Genomic DNA, 17,788 nt, shown 5'->3' on the forward strand with positions numbered 1-17,788 from the left:
TCTTTTTTATATCTCTTTCCTATTTTTCTTCATTGAAGTGCTTTGTTTAGGAGAGTTTCCTTCTTCAACCTTTCTCTCTTTCTTTCGTTCTTTCTTTTCTCTTTGCTTCTTTCTTTTTTCTTTCCTTCTTTCTTAAATCTACAGTAAACATCAGCTATTTATGTTATAAAAAAGAATGTGAATGACTGAGAAATCTATAAAGTTTGAACATGTCTTAAGCTGTAGCCTGACAAACATGAAGGAACCCTGATTTAAGCGAACGCTGACTCTGTGCGTATGTTTCCTGTACTGCTTAAGTTTCTCGCTGCATTTCCAGAAGGCGCTCGTCTGTGCCCTTTTCACCCCTAAAGATGAAGGTGTCTTAATTACATCTTTGGTTAAAAAGCTACAAAAAGACTCTCTGGGTTTTTTTCCCTACATTGTGGGGGGCGGTGTAGTCTATTGTCTCTGTGACCTTTTTTAGCTAGCGGACAATTGGTTTGACTAGATTACAAATTAAGACACAGCACCAGGCACTTAGGAGGCAAGTCTGTTAGAGAGCGGCTCTATTACTACCAGCCTGTGAAAAAGCCACTGGGCCATACATTTTAAACATTGCTTAAATGGCCACAGAGCCGAGCATCACATTTGCATTGTTCCCTATCTATAAAATATAAAGTTGCCTTTGCTTTAATGAATCCTTGTAATACCTCAGTCAGTCGTTGCCAGTGGCAAAAAAAGGGGAGAAACACAAAGAGCTACTAAAAGAGGTTTTACTGAGGATAATAATTCTGTCAACAAAGTTAATAATTAAGAGTGTTTATTCAAATAGATATGGGGAAAAAGGGACTGTTAAATTACCAAACAGGAAAAACCACAAAAAAAAGAAGACGCAAATGAAAACAACCTGAGGCGGTGAAAAAAGCACACGCAGCACTCCAGGGGTTGTCTTTTATTAATCACAACTAAAAGTGCTAACATTGACATGTTGAACAGATTAGCCTGTTTAATAACTGGGCGGGTCAACATCCTCCGCTGCTGATCCATGAGGATATCCTGTCGGGAGGCAGATAACCTGCGTCTTTCATATGCTGACCCTTGCCTCTGAGGGGTTAGCCCCCCCGCACTAAAGATACACTCATCTCACCACATTTAGCCAAGTTGGCAGCGTTTCTTCTTCTAAAATATCTCAATTTTCCATCGCAGGTGTTACATTTAATTGATTTATGTATTATAAAGGTACGACCATTTCCTTTTTCCACCAACCCTTTTTCATCAATAACATGTCAGAATTACATTATTGGTGAACGACCCAAACTGACATGTTTGTTCAGGGAATCAAAATTAATATGTTTTTTGTTTAGGAGAGTTTATTTAGCAAAGATTTTCCCTTTTTTGTGAGTCGTTTATATGACGAAAGTAAAATAAAATAGACCAATCTGTGTCGTTTTCATTATTTTAATGCACTTGACTCCCTTTCAATACAGAATTATATTTTTATGTTGAATTACTTTCTAACTTTTATGTCTTAGTGTTTATTAGTTATTGTCTTTCATCAAGTGTAGATGTTTTCTAATGTATCACCTAGAAAAGGAATATTATTTAATATTTCTATAAAAAATGTCAAAAGTCAACCTTATTGTCAGAACTATTAACAAAAAAATACTGCCAATTTTGCATATGCTAAACCTTGGAGAACATTACACACTAAAAATGTTAAAAATGCTAATATGGAAATGCATTTAAAAAAGCAACGATATATATATATATATATATATATATATATATATATATATATATATATATATATATATATATATATATATATATATATATATATATATATATATATATATATATATGAATTTTATGGGGTAGAAAATATCATAAAATTTACAGATGTCTGTTTTGCACAGTAAGAAGAGTAGAACTTTCCATAACATTTTAAAAATACATTTTATATACAAATACTGTATGGCAAAAAAAAAAAAAAAAAAAGGTGGAGCACAAGATAGATCCAGACTAGGGTCAGATTTTTTTATTTATTTAATGTCATCACTAAGCCTTATAAAGCTTACTGTATACTTTGTGAGAGGTGTTGAAATTGATGACTCACGCAAGAGGAGAAAAACACCAATGTAAGTTGTCAGCTATATTTAACTTACTTGAGTTATTAGGCAAGCTGGGGACAGGTTATTAGTTAAGGCCAAAATTAACTCAGGTCCTACATTCAGATCCTAAAAAGTATTCCATTAAACTTTGAAAACCTGTGTTTCAGCTCAATGTATTATCTTTTTCTGCCTTTAAAAGGGAAAACAGAGGCAATCAGGTCTGCTTCTGTTTCACACAATCAACAGCTTGTGTCACGCTGCTGCTGCTGAGCAGCAGTGGTGCTTTTAAGCACCTTGCTGCTACTTAGAGCTGACAAGGGCCTGTCAATGTGCTGTGGTTAAATAAAGCTTGGATTTAAAATAAATGAAGCTGTAAGAAAGACTCATATCGATCCTTTTATTTAATCTCCTCCTGTTGTCACCAACAAGCCCATTTCACATGTGTAACTACAGTGGACTTGCATGATCTTTTGGCTTTGTTGTAAAACCGATAAAAACAAAAGTTGCGCATGTTTTATTTAATTAGTATTGGGTGCAAACAAAATGAGTATTGAGTAGATACCCGATAGCTCCCGTTGCCCTTTCTTTTTCCTCTTGGTGAACTTTTTCCACATCCACAGCGGCACTGCGCTATCTCTTTAAAAAGAGGTGACAGTTCTGACTATAAGTTAAGCTACTTTCCCAGAGAGAGAGCGAGAGAAAAACAAGGCAGGAATAACACTGATGAGGTTTAACAGCTTCAGCCAGGCGATGGGCAAATATAATAAGTGTTTTCGTAGACGTCACCGGTGATTATCTCATCTGGGCATTTTGGGCGAACATGGTGGATTTAGAGGGCTCGTCTCCCATTGTGCTGACATCTCCCTTTAACAAACCCAATTAAATCATGGCTAAAATCATCCCGATCTCTCCCAGAGTCGGTCGCGAATGAGCGTCTGGGAACATCAGAAATATAAATGGGAAAAAAAAAAAGGGAGCATCTCCTGTGTGTGCATGTGTGGCTTTGAGTGGATTTAGTCCTGGGAGATTTGGATTGGTGTGCCGTGGAAATGGGGGTGGGGGGCCAAATTTACCCTCACACTGAATAATGGGATGAGAGGAGCTAATATTTAACAAATTCTTAGGAGAATTTAAGAGAGAGACGGAGCACTCGTGTTGTAGTAATAATTGCGATAATTTGCTTTGACAGCGTCTTTATTAAAAACTTGACTTGTGTTTGATCGTTAGAAAGCGAGATTTAAACTCAGATTAGGAGACGTATGCGCACGGTGGGTTGCATGGGAAAGCTGTTTTTGAAACTGGCGCCACCATGAAAATAAAGGAGGAAAAATGACACCTGTGTATTTTATCAACACGTTTATGACATGCTTACGTGTCTGCTGCAGTTATTTAAACTGGCTCACGCAAAATAGGTGAAAAAGAAATAATTCTGATGTGACTATTTTTTAGCCCCTTTTTTCTATGTATGTTCATTTAGATGTAAGACGCTCTCTAATATTACTGCTGGAACACATTCCCGCCCCTCCAATCGCAGGCAGTAGCTGGCAGCCCCTGTGACTTTGTGAAATGAACAAAGGTAAGACAGAGAGTGAAAGTGAGTAAGAGGAGTCGGCGGAGGAGTGTGGAGGGATAGTCGTGTGCGTGCGTGTGTGTGTGTGTGTGTGTGTGTGTGTTACTGTGAAAGACCTCAACTCAGCCAATGTGGCCTGATGTGACAGGATTAGCTAAGCCCCGGTGAACAGGGCTGGTACTGCGAGTCTGTGTCTGTGTGTGCGTGTCAGTCAGTGTTTGTGTGCACGGCTGACTGGGAACCCAGAACTGCTGCTTGCCACCAGCCGAGCCAAGACAAGACATGGGAGATCAACAGCCCATCGGTCCGTCACTGCCACCAAGCCAAACGTCCCCCTCCTTCCCGCCGCCCCCCGCTCCCAGCCAGACCAGGGAAGATGCCGCCAAAGGAGTCACAGATGCAGTGGGAAGTGGGGGTAGAGGGTGGGGGGCTGGAACTGGACACTGTGGGGGGACTGGTGGGCGGGCAGCTGGGGCTAAAGTGAACGTGAGTTGGAAAATGATCCTATTAAATTGAATTAAAGAGGCAGTCTTCATTTACCCCAAGAATGATGGATTTAGATAATTAACAGTGTTAATGGGGACTGGTTAAAGAGGGCAGGGGAAACCGGTGGTTGCAGACATGGAGTAAAAGAGGCCAGGTCAGATCCGCATTGTAGTCAGTCTGCTGGCCCGTAATGATCCCCATTTATAGTCCTCCACTCACTCTTTATTGCTATAAATATATATATTTTTTACTAGTTTGTTTGTAATAGTTGTTTACATTCTTTTTGTCAGTGCTTTAAGAAATATTTTTCTGAGGCCGGACTTTTCTGATACTGATTTTCTTTGAGGTCTGACTTGCCAGTTATTTTTCTACAGATGGTCAAACATAAAGAGTTTTTAAAATGTATGTAGTGGTCGGGCTTTTGCTGCCACGTGCCAAATGTGACTTTTGCCAATTTATTTGTTAATGACTAGGGCACAGAAAGAAGGAAAAAAATACACCATTCATAAATGTGGTTTTAAATCCAAGAAATATTTAAGAAATTATATCCCTATCCAACTTTGTCATTGCTTTGAATTTGTTGGGGTGAAACACTGAGATATCCCTTTTTAGATATTTGACTTGCCAATCATCTATCAATGCCAATCAAGGAAAAAATTGTCTTAAAATTCCAGTCTCTGATCGCTACTTTAAATTAACGAAAAATGTGCTATCAATGGCACTGATTATTATTTTATACCTTTGTAATTTTCACTTTAACTCCATTTTTTTTTTTTTTTTGCTTGTCAAGATCGGGTTGTTTTGTACTGACCATACCTCAACTGGCCTTTCACAACCGACAATTGAAAGTAATTTTCTGTCTTCCACTGTTAGTCTGCAAAAAGGTAGTGTAGCTTAATGACTCCACTGAATAATATCTATCAACGGGAGCTCGCTCAGAGTTGTTTAAGTTTAACCAGAGGTCATAAAACATCATATTTAATAGGAGGCAACTGAACAAAAAATTGATCAGACCTCAATAAATGGAATATAGTGTAATACAAAGTTTTTTTTAATTAAAATATTCAATTGAGCTTGAGCTTTGAACATTTTATGGTCATTTACCTTCATAACAAATACTTGATTCAATGCTAAATAGGTGAAGGTGCTAAATGCTTTGCTTTGAGGTGAAAGGAGTGAAATGGCAACATGTAGGTAAATATAAGGGGTTCAAATCTGCAATGGGGAGAAGTGACCATCAGACACTGCTGACGAACATGTACATTTACCGTCGATACATTTTGTAGCAGTGTGCTGCAGCCGTGAGTGCATTATACCAATTTAATGCTCTCATCTCTGGGCCCAATTATGCTGCTGGTAGTGTGGGGAAGACTATGTGCGCACACATAGACACGAGGTAGTAGTAGTGGAACTGTGTGCTCGGGTTTTCACTTTGGTCAGTGCACAAACCCTATCTGCATGTCCTTAATTCTTGATGATGTGAAGGCCTCAGGCAGTGTGTGCGTGATGGAGAGGACGCCTGCGTGCCAAGTAGAAGTGATTGGCCAGCAGGGCACGGGGCCCCTTGTCACACTGAAAATCCAGTCTCTTCGTCCATTGTCCCAGTGGTGTTAGTGGCATCTTATTTAAAAAAAGAATCCAAATTTATGTAAGATTGCTGTAGCCATATCAGAAGAGTTAGTTTGATAGTTCTGCGTGCCCGCTATGTGCAGCGTTTATTGCACGGCACATTGATTGAGGTTGAGGAGTGTTGTTTTGACGCGCCGTTTGTGAATTTCTAATCAGTTTGGTGCACCGCGGCTTACCTGAACTCTGATTAAGTAGAGGATGTCTTAAGTAAAGGGGCTCCAATAATTTAATGCTACTTTTCTCCTTTAAAAAAAAAAAGAAGAACACCACAGTCGCATGCATGTGTGTAACTGAGAGAGTGATAGAGTGTGCAGGAAAAAAACAATCTCATCAAGCAGGAGGCCGTTTGCTTAGCAAGAGCTGACAGTCTTTGTGTATGTAAATGAAGAATTTAGACTAATGGAGTTGAACCATTTCTAATTTTGTGATGGCAAGAGGATTTTGATTGAAAGTAATTAAGCAAGCTAGCTGTAAAATTAATTAAAGCAAAAGGAGGGGGGGACTTTTATTGGATTGGATAGCGATATAGCTGCTGTCAGGCAGGGGGACAAATGGGGGTGACCTGGATTCTCTGCCCTCCCTCCTCCCACTCGGGACTTTTATGTCACTTTAATCTCCTTAGAGCGGCTGGTGTGCATTTGTTTGAAATAATCAAGGAAATATGGTCAGAAATTGTCAGCTTTCAGATCTAATTTACCTGACAGCCTAGCGAGTGTGTGCGTGTGCACGCGCGAGCTTGCATGTGACAGTAGTAGCAGGTCCTGTTTTTTTTTTTTTCTTTTCTTTTTTTTTCTCCTCGGCCCCTCCTCAGCTTTGTGGAAAATGCTTTTGACAGTCTTGAAGCATCTTGGTTGTCGGAGGGCGGGAGGCGGGGAGATGAGGAACTTGGGTGGCTTTAAGATGGACATTTCAATGAGGCGTGTTTGGCCCGGCTAAGCCCCTTTGACACTGCCGTGTGCGTGCACACACACCAACATGCTTAATTGCCTCTGTAACATATTCAGACTCCATTTGGCCACTGTAGCAGCACTTCTCAGCCTCTGTTGACTCCAGGTAGCCTAAACAAGCAGAAGCAGATTACAGCCATGGCAAAGCCTGTTACAGCTACTTAACTGCTGACAAATAAGATTGGCCAATCCTGCGCAAGTAGAAATGGAACTTATTGTTCTCACTGTTTTTAAAAAGAAACGGACAAAGTCAGTCCTGATTTCACACCATCATTAGGTGAAAACTATTTTTCTAAGTAATTGTGTTTGGAAACTGTATACACTTTTTTCAGCAGAGCCTTCACGCTGATTTTATGCAGTGGACCAACACCGACACATTTGTATCAAACACCTAAATCAAACTGAATGCAGCCAGTTGCCTTGTGTGTATTTTAATCCAGCTGTTCTGGGAAGGCCTGAGGGGTTTGTTTGAGAAGATTAGCAAAGAAATAGCAACACAATGACAAAGGAACACAACAGATAGGTCAGGGAGAAAGTTGTTCAATGAATCAACTGAAAATGAAGAGCAAATCACAACTGCAAACCTACCGAATCACGACTGTCCACCTAAACTGACAGGCCAGACTTTGGATCTGCAAAGGTTCCAACCCCATATGGGATAATCTGTTGACAGGACAGAATCGCGGTTGCACAAATCTGCTTTTTTCGAAAAACAGAACATTTTTACAAAGCCTTTCCAATTCCTATTTCATATTTGCTAAAAGGCAGTTAGGAGACAAGGCAAACGTCAAACTTTAACGTTTTGGCTTGGGTACAAAGTAAATATTGTGCTGTGAAAAACGAACAGTGTGCTTCCCCCCCGAACACACCACTCCCACAGTGAAAGACGGTGGTGGAAGATTCAGAGCTGCAGTAGACAAATGAACTAAACAGGGGATTTCTGAATGTGATTAATTGTTCAGAATGCTGTTGAGTGCCGTCAGAGTAAAAAGGTGTTAATACATTTGCGTGACACTTTTACAACTATGTTGAGCTGGTGTGTCACATGAAATTCAGTGAAGCTTGTGTTGACAAAATGTGAAAAGGTTCAAGGGTTATGAACACTTTTGAAAGACACTGTTTTGCTTGTCATCATTAGTACCACACAAATCTCACCCCAGGCTAATAATAGACGTAAAGTAAGACGACTAATGTTCTGTAATACGCAAGTGGTTTGGAGTCCTGTGCGGTTCATATTAAGGTTCTTCAGAATTTCAGCGAGATGCCACTTCCTCTTCGAGGTCATGATTGCTTGCCAGTTTTTGTGTCATAGTTCGCCATTGCGGTCCTCTCTGCCACCTGAAGAAGTGCTACACTTGCAGCACTTACAACTCAGTCCGAACCCCGAAAGGCAGAGTTGCAGAAGCAAAACGGCGTCTAACAGGATTAGTGCGTCTTGTTAAAAAAAGGACACTAAGCTCCAAAAATAATCTCACCCACCTTTATCTGGCCATAACATCACCCTCCACCCGGGCTCAGTTTTTATCAATTAACGTTTTAAAGGGTGGAACAAAGAGCTGTCTTTCTCCCACTCTGTAATTAGAGGGGGAGACCTCCTGAGGACTGGCAATACTTGGGCCTGAAAGGCATGATTCTCACCCCCCCCCGGCTCCCACCCCGCAGCCCGTCACTCCACCGCCGCCACTGAAGCAGAACGTTGCTCCTCGATGTATAAGGACGATAATGTAAATGTGGCGTAGTCTGTTCAGCACACCCGGTACAACCTATTTTTATTTTTTTGTTGTTGCTAGCTTTATCTAAGTGTGAACAAATGAATGCAACATTTGAAAGAGTGATACATTATTAACTCTAATTGACTCCTCTACAACACTATACGTTCACTGTCACCTTTGCTTTGGCTCGCGCGAGTACGTGCTCCCTGAATCACTTTCGTCGCTGTCCCTACTCTAACACGTTATGTGTCACCACACACTGTTAACAAATGTGATAAAACCACCTCAATCGAGAGAATCAGGTAGAACGTTTGCCTATGTGTGTTTTTGTCTGTTAAGGTGAGATACTGTAGACTGTGCATGTGGGGGTGTGCGCGTGTGTGTGTGTGGGTGTTTTACTCTCTTGTGCTTAACTGTGTCTACGCGGGTGTGAAAGTAGAAGAGAGAGAAAGAACGCCTGCTTTCACAGCCACTGGAGCTTTCAATCGGAATTAGTTTTACAACATATGCAAATGTTCCCCCCTCTTCTGTGGAAAAAAAAAAGGGGGTCTTTTAAATGACAGGTTGATATGTGATTAAACGACAATTAGAGTGCCGAAAATAAGCGTCGGCAGCAGGTCAAGCACTGGGCGGCTCAGCTAAAAGGTAGCAGACTATTGAACAAAAAAAAAAAAAACACTCTCAGGCGGAGGCCAGAAACAAGACCCCAAACAAATTAGAGATGTGAAGGGGGAACAACGTTTGGCACTGTGTTCCAATAAAGCCGCAACAAAAACAACTTGTACTTTATGCCTGGATGACAAAAGGCATTAGGGTATGTTTTCAGGAAGAATCGAGACAAGATTTTTTCTTTATAATCAAAGATTGACTGGTCCATACGACTACACTTTTTATGCTCGTCTAATTCTAATGTGGTTCTGGTGTAAAAGCAAATGTTCAGAATCTTCCCATTTTGTGAGTTTATAAATCAAATTGTGCAATCATCCGGTTCAGGTTTCGTTACTCTAAGTGTTAGCAGCTAACGGTGTGCCAGTCCTACTATTCTAACAGTATTTGATCAGGCTCATTTAAACATTGAAACAGTCCTTTAGTTTAAGAAGCCCTTAATCAGAGGCTAATTTTGTGTCGTTTTGCAGATAGGCAGTTCCAACATTCTCTTTTTTTTTTTTTTTCCCAAATAGCTAATGGTTTCTTCAGTTTTACAATCAGGATGTTATCAGCCACCTTGAACAGAAGTTATAGCAGCACATCGGGGACAACTCTAGAACGACTTCCTGTCTTACTTCACAATAAGAGTCTAAAACATGCTGCGGTTCATCAAACCAGTATACCCTTCCTTCAGCAATAAAGTGGAGACGAGAATCCAATAGAGCTTCGGAAGACCAGATGTTCACTTTGACGAGACGTATTTGGGTGTTTAAGTACTGTGACGATCTTGTTGCACCTCTAATTGTTGCTATAGCTGAAGCCGTAGAAGGCTGAACGTTGGATTCAAAGTGTCACATTTAACTGGTATGATGCTAACCTTTAATGCCCCGCCACCCCCCCTCTCAGCCTAGGTTTAAATAAGCTGTCACCCCAGTACACACTCCACCCCACTCCACCTCTGCTGCCCTTTTAAGTTAAAAGTACACTGTCTCTGTCTCGCCGTCTTCAGTTTGCTAAACACACACACACAAACATGCGAGCAGAAACATAAAAGGGCTCAGGCTTACTCTGGTGCAGATGGCAGATGGCCCTGTCCCTATAATCCCCTTTGATGCTGCAGTGGGCAGCATTTCCTCAACATCTACGAAGCCAAAGCCCCAAGAAAACTTGAGCTACTTTTCCTTTAACTGACCCCAATTGCCAAGGATCTGTTAGCTGTCAGACCTGGTTAAGAGCGTCTTTACTGTGGGGAGAGTGAAGGGCACACGTTTCTCTCTCTCTCTCTCTCTCTCATTCTGCTCTTTCAGCTTCCTGTTTTTTTTTTCCCTTTTTCTGTCACAGATGGTTTATTCCACCTTCATGGCATGGCTGTGGGAGCAGGTTGACTTTGTAACGTGAACTTGCAGACTAGGCAACACATTTTTTTTTTTTTTTTTTTTTTTTTTACTCCTTGTTCCTTCCAGGAGGAGGAAAAAAGGAGAACCTGTAAGAGCTCTCATATTGAAGCCACAGATGGCAGAAGGTGGGCTAAGAGGCTTAGATTTCTTCAAGAGCTCACCTTAATTATTGCCAGTTGTTGTTTTTTTGGAAAAGGGCTCTTTATGTGTACACTACTCCTACAAACAAATAAGACCAAAATTACTGTGATACTTTTTCTTTCTAGGAAACTGCCTCGATTTTTCCCCCCATTTCTTTCTCCTGCTGTTCTCTAAGACATGCTTCAGTTTGAAGAGCTTCTTACTTGATGAAATTAATCTACTATCTCCGAAGGATCTGTTTCATTTGCTGATAAGGATTCAATTCAAATAATGCTAGCAAGCCCATTAATAAAAAAGTTTGGAAGATTCAAATTTTACTTAGGTCCACGTTACTGGTATAATCTGTATTTTATTCAATCAATTTAAACATCGTCAGTTGCACTTTTAACCTCGGAGTTTTCGAGTCAAGCATCCACTTACCCAAATGTTACCCTTCTGACCTGATAAATGTTTGCCCGGTAAATAGAATAGATCTGCAAATGGCTTCAACCATTTCCTTAAATAATTCTCCCCTAATGTAGGTGACTCTCATCTCTAATTGAAGAAAACTGTGGGGTAAATGTGTCCTCTGGTGTCTCCAGTTAGAGCCGAATCTGACACAAATGGGGGGGAAAACCCAAATTGACGGTGTGATTATACTGAAAACGCCTGCATCGTTCGATTATGTATTATCATCTGAGAGCTTTGGGGAGGGGATAATCATCAGTGAGATTTGCTCACGTTTACAGCAGGTCTGCTGAGATGTACGTAGCTAATGGGATTGGGATTTTTTTTTTCCCTCCCAGCCCTCTCCTGTGGCGTTATGGAGCTGGCAGCTGAACTTGAACAGAGGCGCATGGTGCTGAGTCGTGCACTGGACTATTTCAAGACTGAAATGCGATTGTTTTAATACTTTAATCCACCTGTCCTTGGCATTCAGGATACTGCAGAAGTCGCCTAATTATTTCACTGCCCTCTATCCTCCCAGACTGGAACACAGCGGAGACGGCAGCATCTTGCGGCAGATAAACACTTTAAGTTTTTGAATTGTCCTTAGCAGGAAATGTCGTGTTTGCACAAAAAAAAAAAAAAAAAAAAAAGAGAGGAAAAACACATAAAAGTTGTGAATCTTAAGAGCTGCAGAGCGTAATTGAAATTTTAAAAATGCATGTATGCAAAGAGGATTGGAAATACCCCAAATCACTTTAAAGAGCAAGGCATTTAGGAAGCAGAACTCTCTAAATTGTTCCAGGTTCCATCAGCGATATTACGCAAACACAAATATTTTCCTTTAATTAAAAAGGTCTCATCTTGCTAGACCCTCCCCCCTCAAGCCAGCTCCAAGCATCCACCCTCTCCCCCTCTCCCTCCTGCTATTCACACATACGACCACATTCACGGACATGCACATGTAGCACAAATCCAGCCCCACACTTAGACAAATTTGGAAAATGTTCTTTTTTTTCCCTACTTCTGTCCAATTATAACTCCTTATTCTAGCTTCTGTCAACTGTTCTGCTCTAATTCAAGTCCAGCTCACCAAAACCCACTTTTTCTCTAAAATGTCTGCATGCTTGCAGATTTCCAACCAATGTGCATCTTGTGTCAAAAATGTGTCTGAAACTGAAGTGGGCAGGATTCAGATTGAGAGTATTGCCTGTTGATTTTTTTTTCATACACACTTCATTTCAGTAACAGGGGCCTCATTAACTGCAGTGTTCATCAGGCCAGTGAGCAGTGGGCACATTAGGGGTCCACAGGAAGTTAGAATACAGCAGGAGAGTGCATTAGAGAGGCCTGGGGAGACACACACTCTCTTACCCTCGGTTCCTCTTCCACGTCCTGTGCTTTTCTATATCTTAATGTACCTTTCAGAGGAATTCAGATAGAGGTCAATAATTATGCTCTTTAAATTATTCAGTCGAGGTCTTCTGTAATTGGGCTTTTTAGAGCTCGGACACTGACAACATGGTTTACTGCACCACTTTTGGGGCACGGTCCAGGCAGATGGATTACTGTAGAGGAGGGATGTAACAAGAGATCTCATAGCACAAGATGCCGCGATATTTGAAATGCTACAGTATTTCTCTTCAAAGTGAAATATATCACTCAAAAAGTGCGATTCAGCTCGCTCTTATTTTGAAGAAAGCCGGGAAGTGGTTCTCGAGTCAGACTGCTGTGTTGACAGAGCCAGCTAGCAGTGTTTTTATCGCTCGACGAGTGTTTACAGAATCTCCGTCACTTTTAAATCTTTTAACAGCAATCAGTTTTAGTACTTCAAGAGTGAGAGATAAAATACTAAAGATATGTAGTCACTGGGAATACTGAAACTAGCTCACAGTTACCTGCTAATAATGCTAAAGTTGACATCTGCTTTTGAGTTTTTAGTGGCACTAAACTAAGGTGACCTTTCAGTATTTTTAATGAGTCTGGAATGTATTCGATCATCTTTAATTCAAAATCTAAAATGCTTATTCTGATCTGACACTGTGAAAATACCACGACTGGTTAATAATTTTCCGCTAACAACACAAACTCTTTCATGTGCGTCTGACTGGCAAAGCAAAGGTAAACGAAATGATCACACCTGAAAATGGATAATTCTACTCTGAAGAGGAATCACTTAAAAGTTCAAGATTTTTTAAACTCTTATTGTGAAATTACAATAAGGTGAAATTTGGCACTAAGTTGACATCAAAATCAGATACAAAACCACAAAAGCTGCAAATTATGGAAAAGTCAAACCTCCATTATTTTGTGCTAAGTACAAGATTTTTAAAACACACTTTATTATTCATGAAACGTTTTTTTTTTCTTCTAAAAACAGAAAAAATGACTAATCTCAGTTTGGCTAAAAAGTTTGCAAAAATGTCTTTTTTTTCCTCATGAACCTGGAACTATATATTACATTGTCTTGACTTGTGATGTCTCTCTCAGCAGTTCTTTTAAACGTTGCCTCTGTACTGCGTTGTCTGCGTCCGACATGTTGGTGTCAGCCTCCGCAGCGAGCGGCTGTGTGGGAATGTTTAGTTTGCGTCGCATGCTTGTTATTTTTATTTTGTTGGCGAGAGGGAAGCCCAAACTGCAAGGGTAGCAAAAAGAAAAATCCTCAAACTTTCGGGCACAAAGCCTGCTGCAGCAGCATTCGACGGCACGCAACAGCTCTGACCAACAGGTCCTTTGTCAGCTACATCACAGAAGGCAGGAGAGGGCATTTCATTGATGTTAGGGTCTAATATTTATATTTACCCGATTGGGAGAGACACTGATGAATGTGTCGGGCACCTGCAGCGTTACCTACACCATACCCCGGTGCAGTTTGGTGTCAAAATATGCCTGCATCGTGGAGCTTTGTCGGGGCGAGAGGAGGACTGTAATCACTGTCTGGCGATTCATCTAGTCAGTGCATAAAATAGTGTTTATCCAGTCACCCGTGTTTCTGTCGTGGCTGAGGGAGGGGAGGGTCATGTTTTGCACAACTTAGACAGCCAGGGCAATCAGGAGAAGAATCGTGACTCCTAAACATTTAGCCTTTTTCTTTTTTCTTCCTCTCCACTCAGATCGAGAACTGGTGCCTTAGAAAATTAGATCTCCCCCCTGCAGCCCCCCCCTTTGACACACCCACGCACAAATAAATATAAAAAGCTAATTTGTTAGCACCCCCCCATTTTAAAGGCATGAGCAGGACAAGCTTTGTCGAATGCAGACATGTGTTGCAAACATGGAGCCTTTACCAGGAGCAGCTCAGGCTCACATGAAGAGGATTCTTTGAAATAAGATTAGCCTCTAAATGCCCCCCTTCCCCACCATCCTGCCACCAAACATCCAGACGCCTTTTACATATGTGTATGTGTTGGTGCTTCTCCCCATAATAAGCTACTAAAGCTGAGGCTCAGCTTGCAGGGCCTTGCTGTGTAGTTCTCAGTTTGGCTTCGGTCTGCAGGCCAGGATTCATGCATCCCAGCGAGCGAGGCTACCTCCACTTAGCTTTTGGGTCAGGGTGATGTGGGGGCAAGAAAAAAAAAAAGATTCATCACTTCCCTACCTGCTTGCTCCCCCATAAAAAAAACAACAAACGAATAAAAATTGGAAAACAACAAGCAAGGTTCGCCCTAATACAAGAACACTTGCAATATGCTGATGTTTTCTTTTGCACACTGTGTTTGCTAAATTGCCTTTGACTGCGTGCATCAGTAATGAAACTTTATGTCCTTGTGGAGAGGGCAGCAAGTCCGTTCCAGTTAGGGCCAAGACGATCTCTCCTGTCTGGCTTTTTGTAAGATTTTCTCGTTCCCCTTCTCTCGCTAATACACGTCCTAATGAATAAATGAAGCCCATGAAGTCATTTTTTCCATATTTGTGTAAATTGCTTTAAAAGCATTTTATCATGTCATAAAAAAAGTGCAATTGATCTGCTGGGCTTAGCCCATTGGACAGCTGTGTGTTTTGTTAATGGCCACTTTGCTCCGAGCAGCTTATTAAAAAATTTATATAGAAATGCTAAAATTACATAAATTATTTAGATACAGTAAGCAATTTTTGTTTTAGTCAGACAGGGAGGGGCTGTTATCAGTATGGAAATTTACCATAGTATATTATCTACTGAAATATAGTAATATATCTACCCAGACACATATGTGTCCTCCTCACTTTCCCCTCATACACACACACACACACGCACACACACATATACACCCCGACAGGCGCAGAGGAGGGGAAAAAAAGTATATATTTTTTGATGACTTCGTTTCAGCAACCACGGAATGTCACCCATATCCTGGTTGATTGTACTTTCGAGTTTTATGATGTTTTTCCATTGATTTGTTTCCCTGGCGCAGCTGCCGACCTCTATTGAGGGACGAACGTAATCAGCGCTGACGCAAATTAGATGGTTATTCGTTTCGAAAATTGACAGAAAAACAATAAAAAAGATGAAATGCTCCCAAATCAATAGATATAATGAAATTCAAATAATCCGAGAGATGAGGTCTCCATGGCAACTGATAATGTGGAAAAGAAAACAATTTAATAAAGGACAGACACGCTTTGAAAACAGATTGGGGAGGGAGGGAAGAGGGGGCTGTAAAGAGGAGAGCAGAGAAGAGAGGAGGTGGGGAGATGGAGGGATAGAGAAAGGGAGGAAGGGAGGAGGTGGCGCTAAGGGGTGAGGAGGGTGTGTGTGTGTGGATGGGGTGGAGGCAGGGGGTGGAGGAGTGTTTGTGGCTGTAGTGGTTGCTCTATAGCTTGTTTCCCCCGGCGTGTGAAGGATCTGTGTCTGTCCCAAGGACACCGGAATAATTAGAAAAGCTTTCAGGCCAGAAAGTGCAGATTCAGGTTTTAATACACAAAATTATTTCAGGGGCAGTGAATCGGAAAACCATTTGTTGGTGACCTTCCTGAGAGGCCTCCCCCTCCCCGGTACAGGGCAAGATGGAGGCGATGTGGCAGCGCTGCCTGAGTTATGGCATATTTGTGTTTTTATAGTGGCAGAGAGGGAATGGAGTTGGGGAAGTTAGGGAGGGGGATGCGGGGTTAAATGTGTGGATGTGTGTGTGAGGGGGGGTCATAGGAAGACCTTCAGATTGTGTGTGTGTGTGTGTAGGCGTGTGCCTGTGTGTGTCTGACTGGAGAAAGGGAGAAAGTCAGGCAGCGAAAAAAAAAAAAAAAAAAAGCTGAGAGAACGAGGGAAGTCGCATATCGGCTTGTATTTACAGATCAGTTGTCAAAAGGAGCCATTTAAGGATAAATGTGCCTCGCTTTCCCGCGCAGAGACAGGCGAGGTGTCTGTTTAAAAAGCAAAAAGGCAACTATGAACCAGAGCGAGGGAGATAGTCAAACACAAGCTTTTTGTTGAAGACAGACAGAGCACGGGGTGGCGAGGGAACGAGTGGGTGTTAAGTGACTTCATTTGTAGTCTATTTAAGGTATGTTTTACATGTCCTTGTGATACTTCTCCTTCCCACATTTAATACAGGGGCTGCATTCAAGCACGATGAACCTAGTGCATCATTCTTATTTCCAGTAAATACACACAGGTTTCCTTTATCAGCCTAAAAAAAGCCTGTATTTGATTTCAGTTTTGCTGTGAGGGGAGATTTGCCACTGATGCAAAACCTGATCAGATACAACTAAAAGCACGACCTCGTCACCCTCAAATAAAGTTTGTGGTTTTATTCAACATCCGTGTCCTGGATTAACAAAATCCTATTTTATTTATTACCGATTGCCAACATTTTTAAGGCAGCCTGATTGGGCATGGAATCTGAAACCGCCAGCTGCTTTTTTTTTGTTGTTGTTTTTTGTGTCATTAGAGGGTTTTGTTTGAGTCAAATAAAGGGATCCACCCTCTGTTCAAATGATACCAACTGCAGGTCCGGGATATTACACCTTGAATTCAGATACCCTTATCCTGTTTCAGGCAGCAATAAATGGAAAAACAGGACCTTATGCACGCTCGGCTTGATAATTACTGTTCTGATCCTGCGAGGGCTTGCAATCTTCCCACATTTTAGAGCACCATAAAAGTTGGGCAATATTTGATAAAAATGAGGGATCAAGTTCCATGCAGTTTTTGTTTTACTGCTTTTGCTTCTTTGTTGAACTTTTCACTGTTCTCAAATATCTTTTTTTTTTTTTTTTACAATCTGTGGAGAAATTCAGACAAAACTTTTGATCAAACAATCTCCTTACGCCAACTGAATTGCCCACTTTGCCTCTGAGCAATTTTTTTTTTCTAGTCAGTAAATGCATCATACATTTTGTCATAGTGCAGGCCTGGACTTTTGAGTTTGAGGGAACTGCTGGCCAAGGTTGGTCAAGCTGAAAATCTGCCTATTGTGCTCACTTGCCAAACACACTCTTCAGTGTGAAATTTGTTTATGTTGGAAGAAAACTCAAAATCAGCCTTTTCAGTATAAAGGCGTGTCGGACAAACTTCAAAAGTTGTAAAAGAGTTAAAACAGCAAAATCCACTAAAGTATGAAATGCTGATGGGTTGAAGTCAGGATTAGCAAAATATTGCTTTTGGATAAAAACAACATCAATAAAATGTTATAACATTATTGCTATACATTTTATCTTATAACATTTTATGCTAATTTACGATAAATACAATATACTCTTGTATTTATCAGGATGATAACTAAGTTGGTGATAAAAATTTGATAAAATATCACTTTTTGGTCATACA

General features: G+C 40.9%; 1 protein-coding gene across 4 annotated transcripts in view; it reads left to right on the top strand.

The window, feature by feature from the left end:
• casz1 (castor zinc finger 1) overlaps positions 1 to 17,788 on the top strand; it is a 217,920-nt gene that overhangs the window by 139,448 nt on the left and 60,684 nt on the right. Inside the window, exon 2 of one of the 4 annotated variants that reach the window (XM_044123095.1) lies at positions 3,568 to 3,666. The exons of the other annotated variants lie outside the window; for them this stretch is intronic. Within the exon in view, the coding sequence (XP_043979030.1) occupies positions 3,657 to 3,666 (10 nt within the window). The 5' untranslated portion in view covers positions 3,568 to 3,656. The remainder of the gene's footprint in view (positions 1 to 3,567; positions 3,667 to 17,788) is intronic. 4 annotated transcript variants of the gene reach the window in all.

The sequence above is a fragment of the Gambusia affinis genome, linkage group LG01 (genome assembly GCF_019740435.1).
Source record: "Gambusia affinis linkage group LG01, SWU_Gaff_1.0, whole genome shotgun sequence".
Lineage (NCBI taxonomy): Eukaryota > Metazoa > Chordata > Actinopteri > Cyprinodontiformes > Poeciliidae > Gambusia > Gambusia affinis.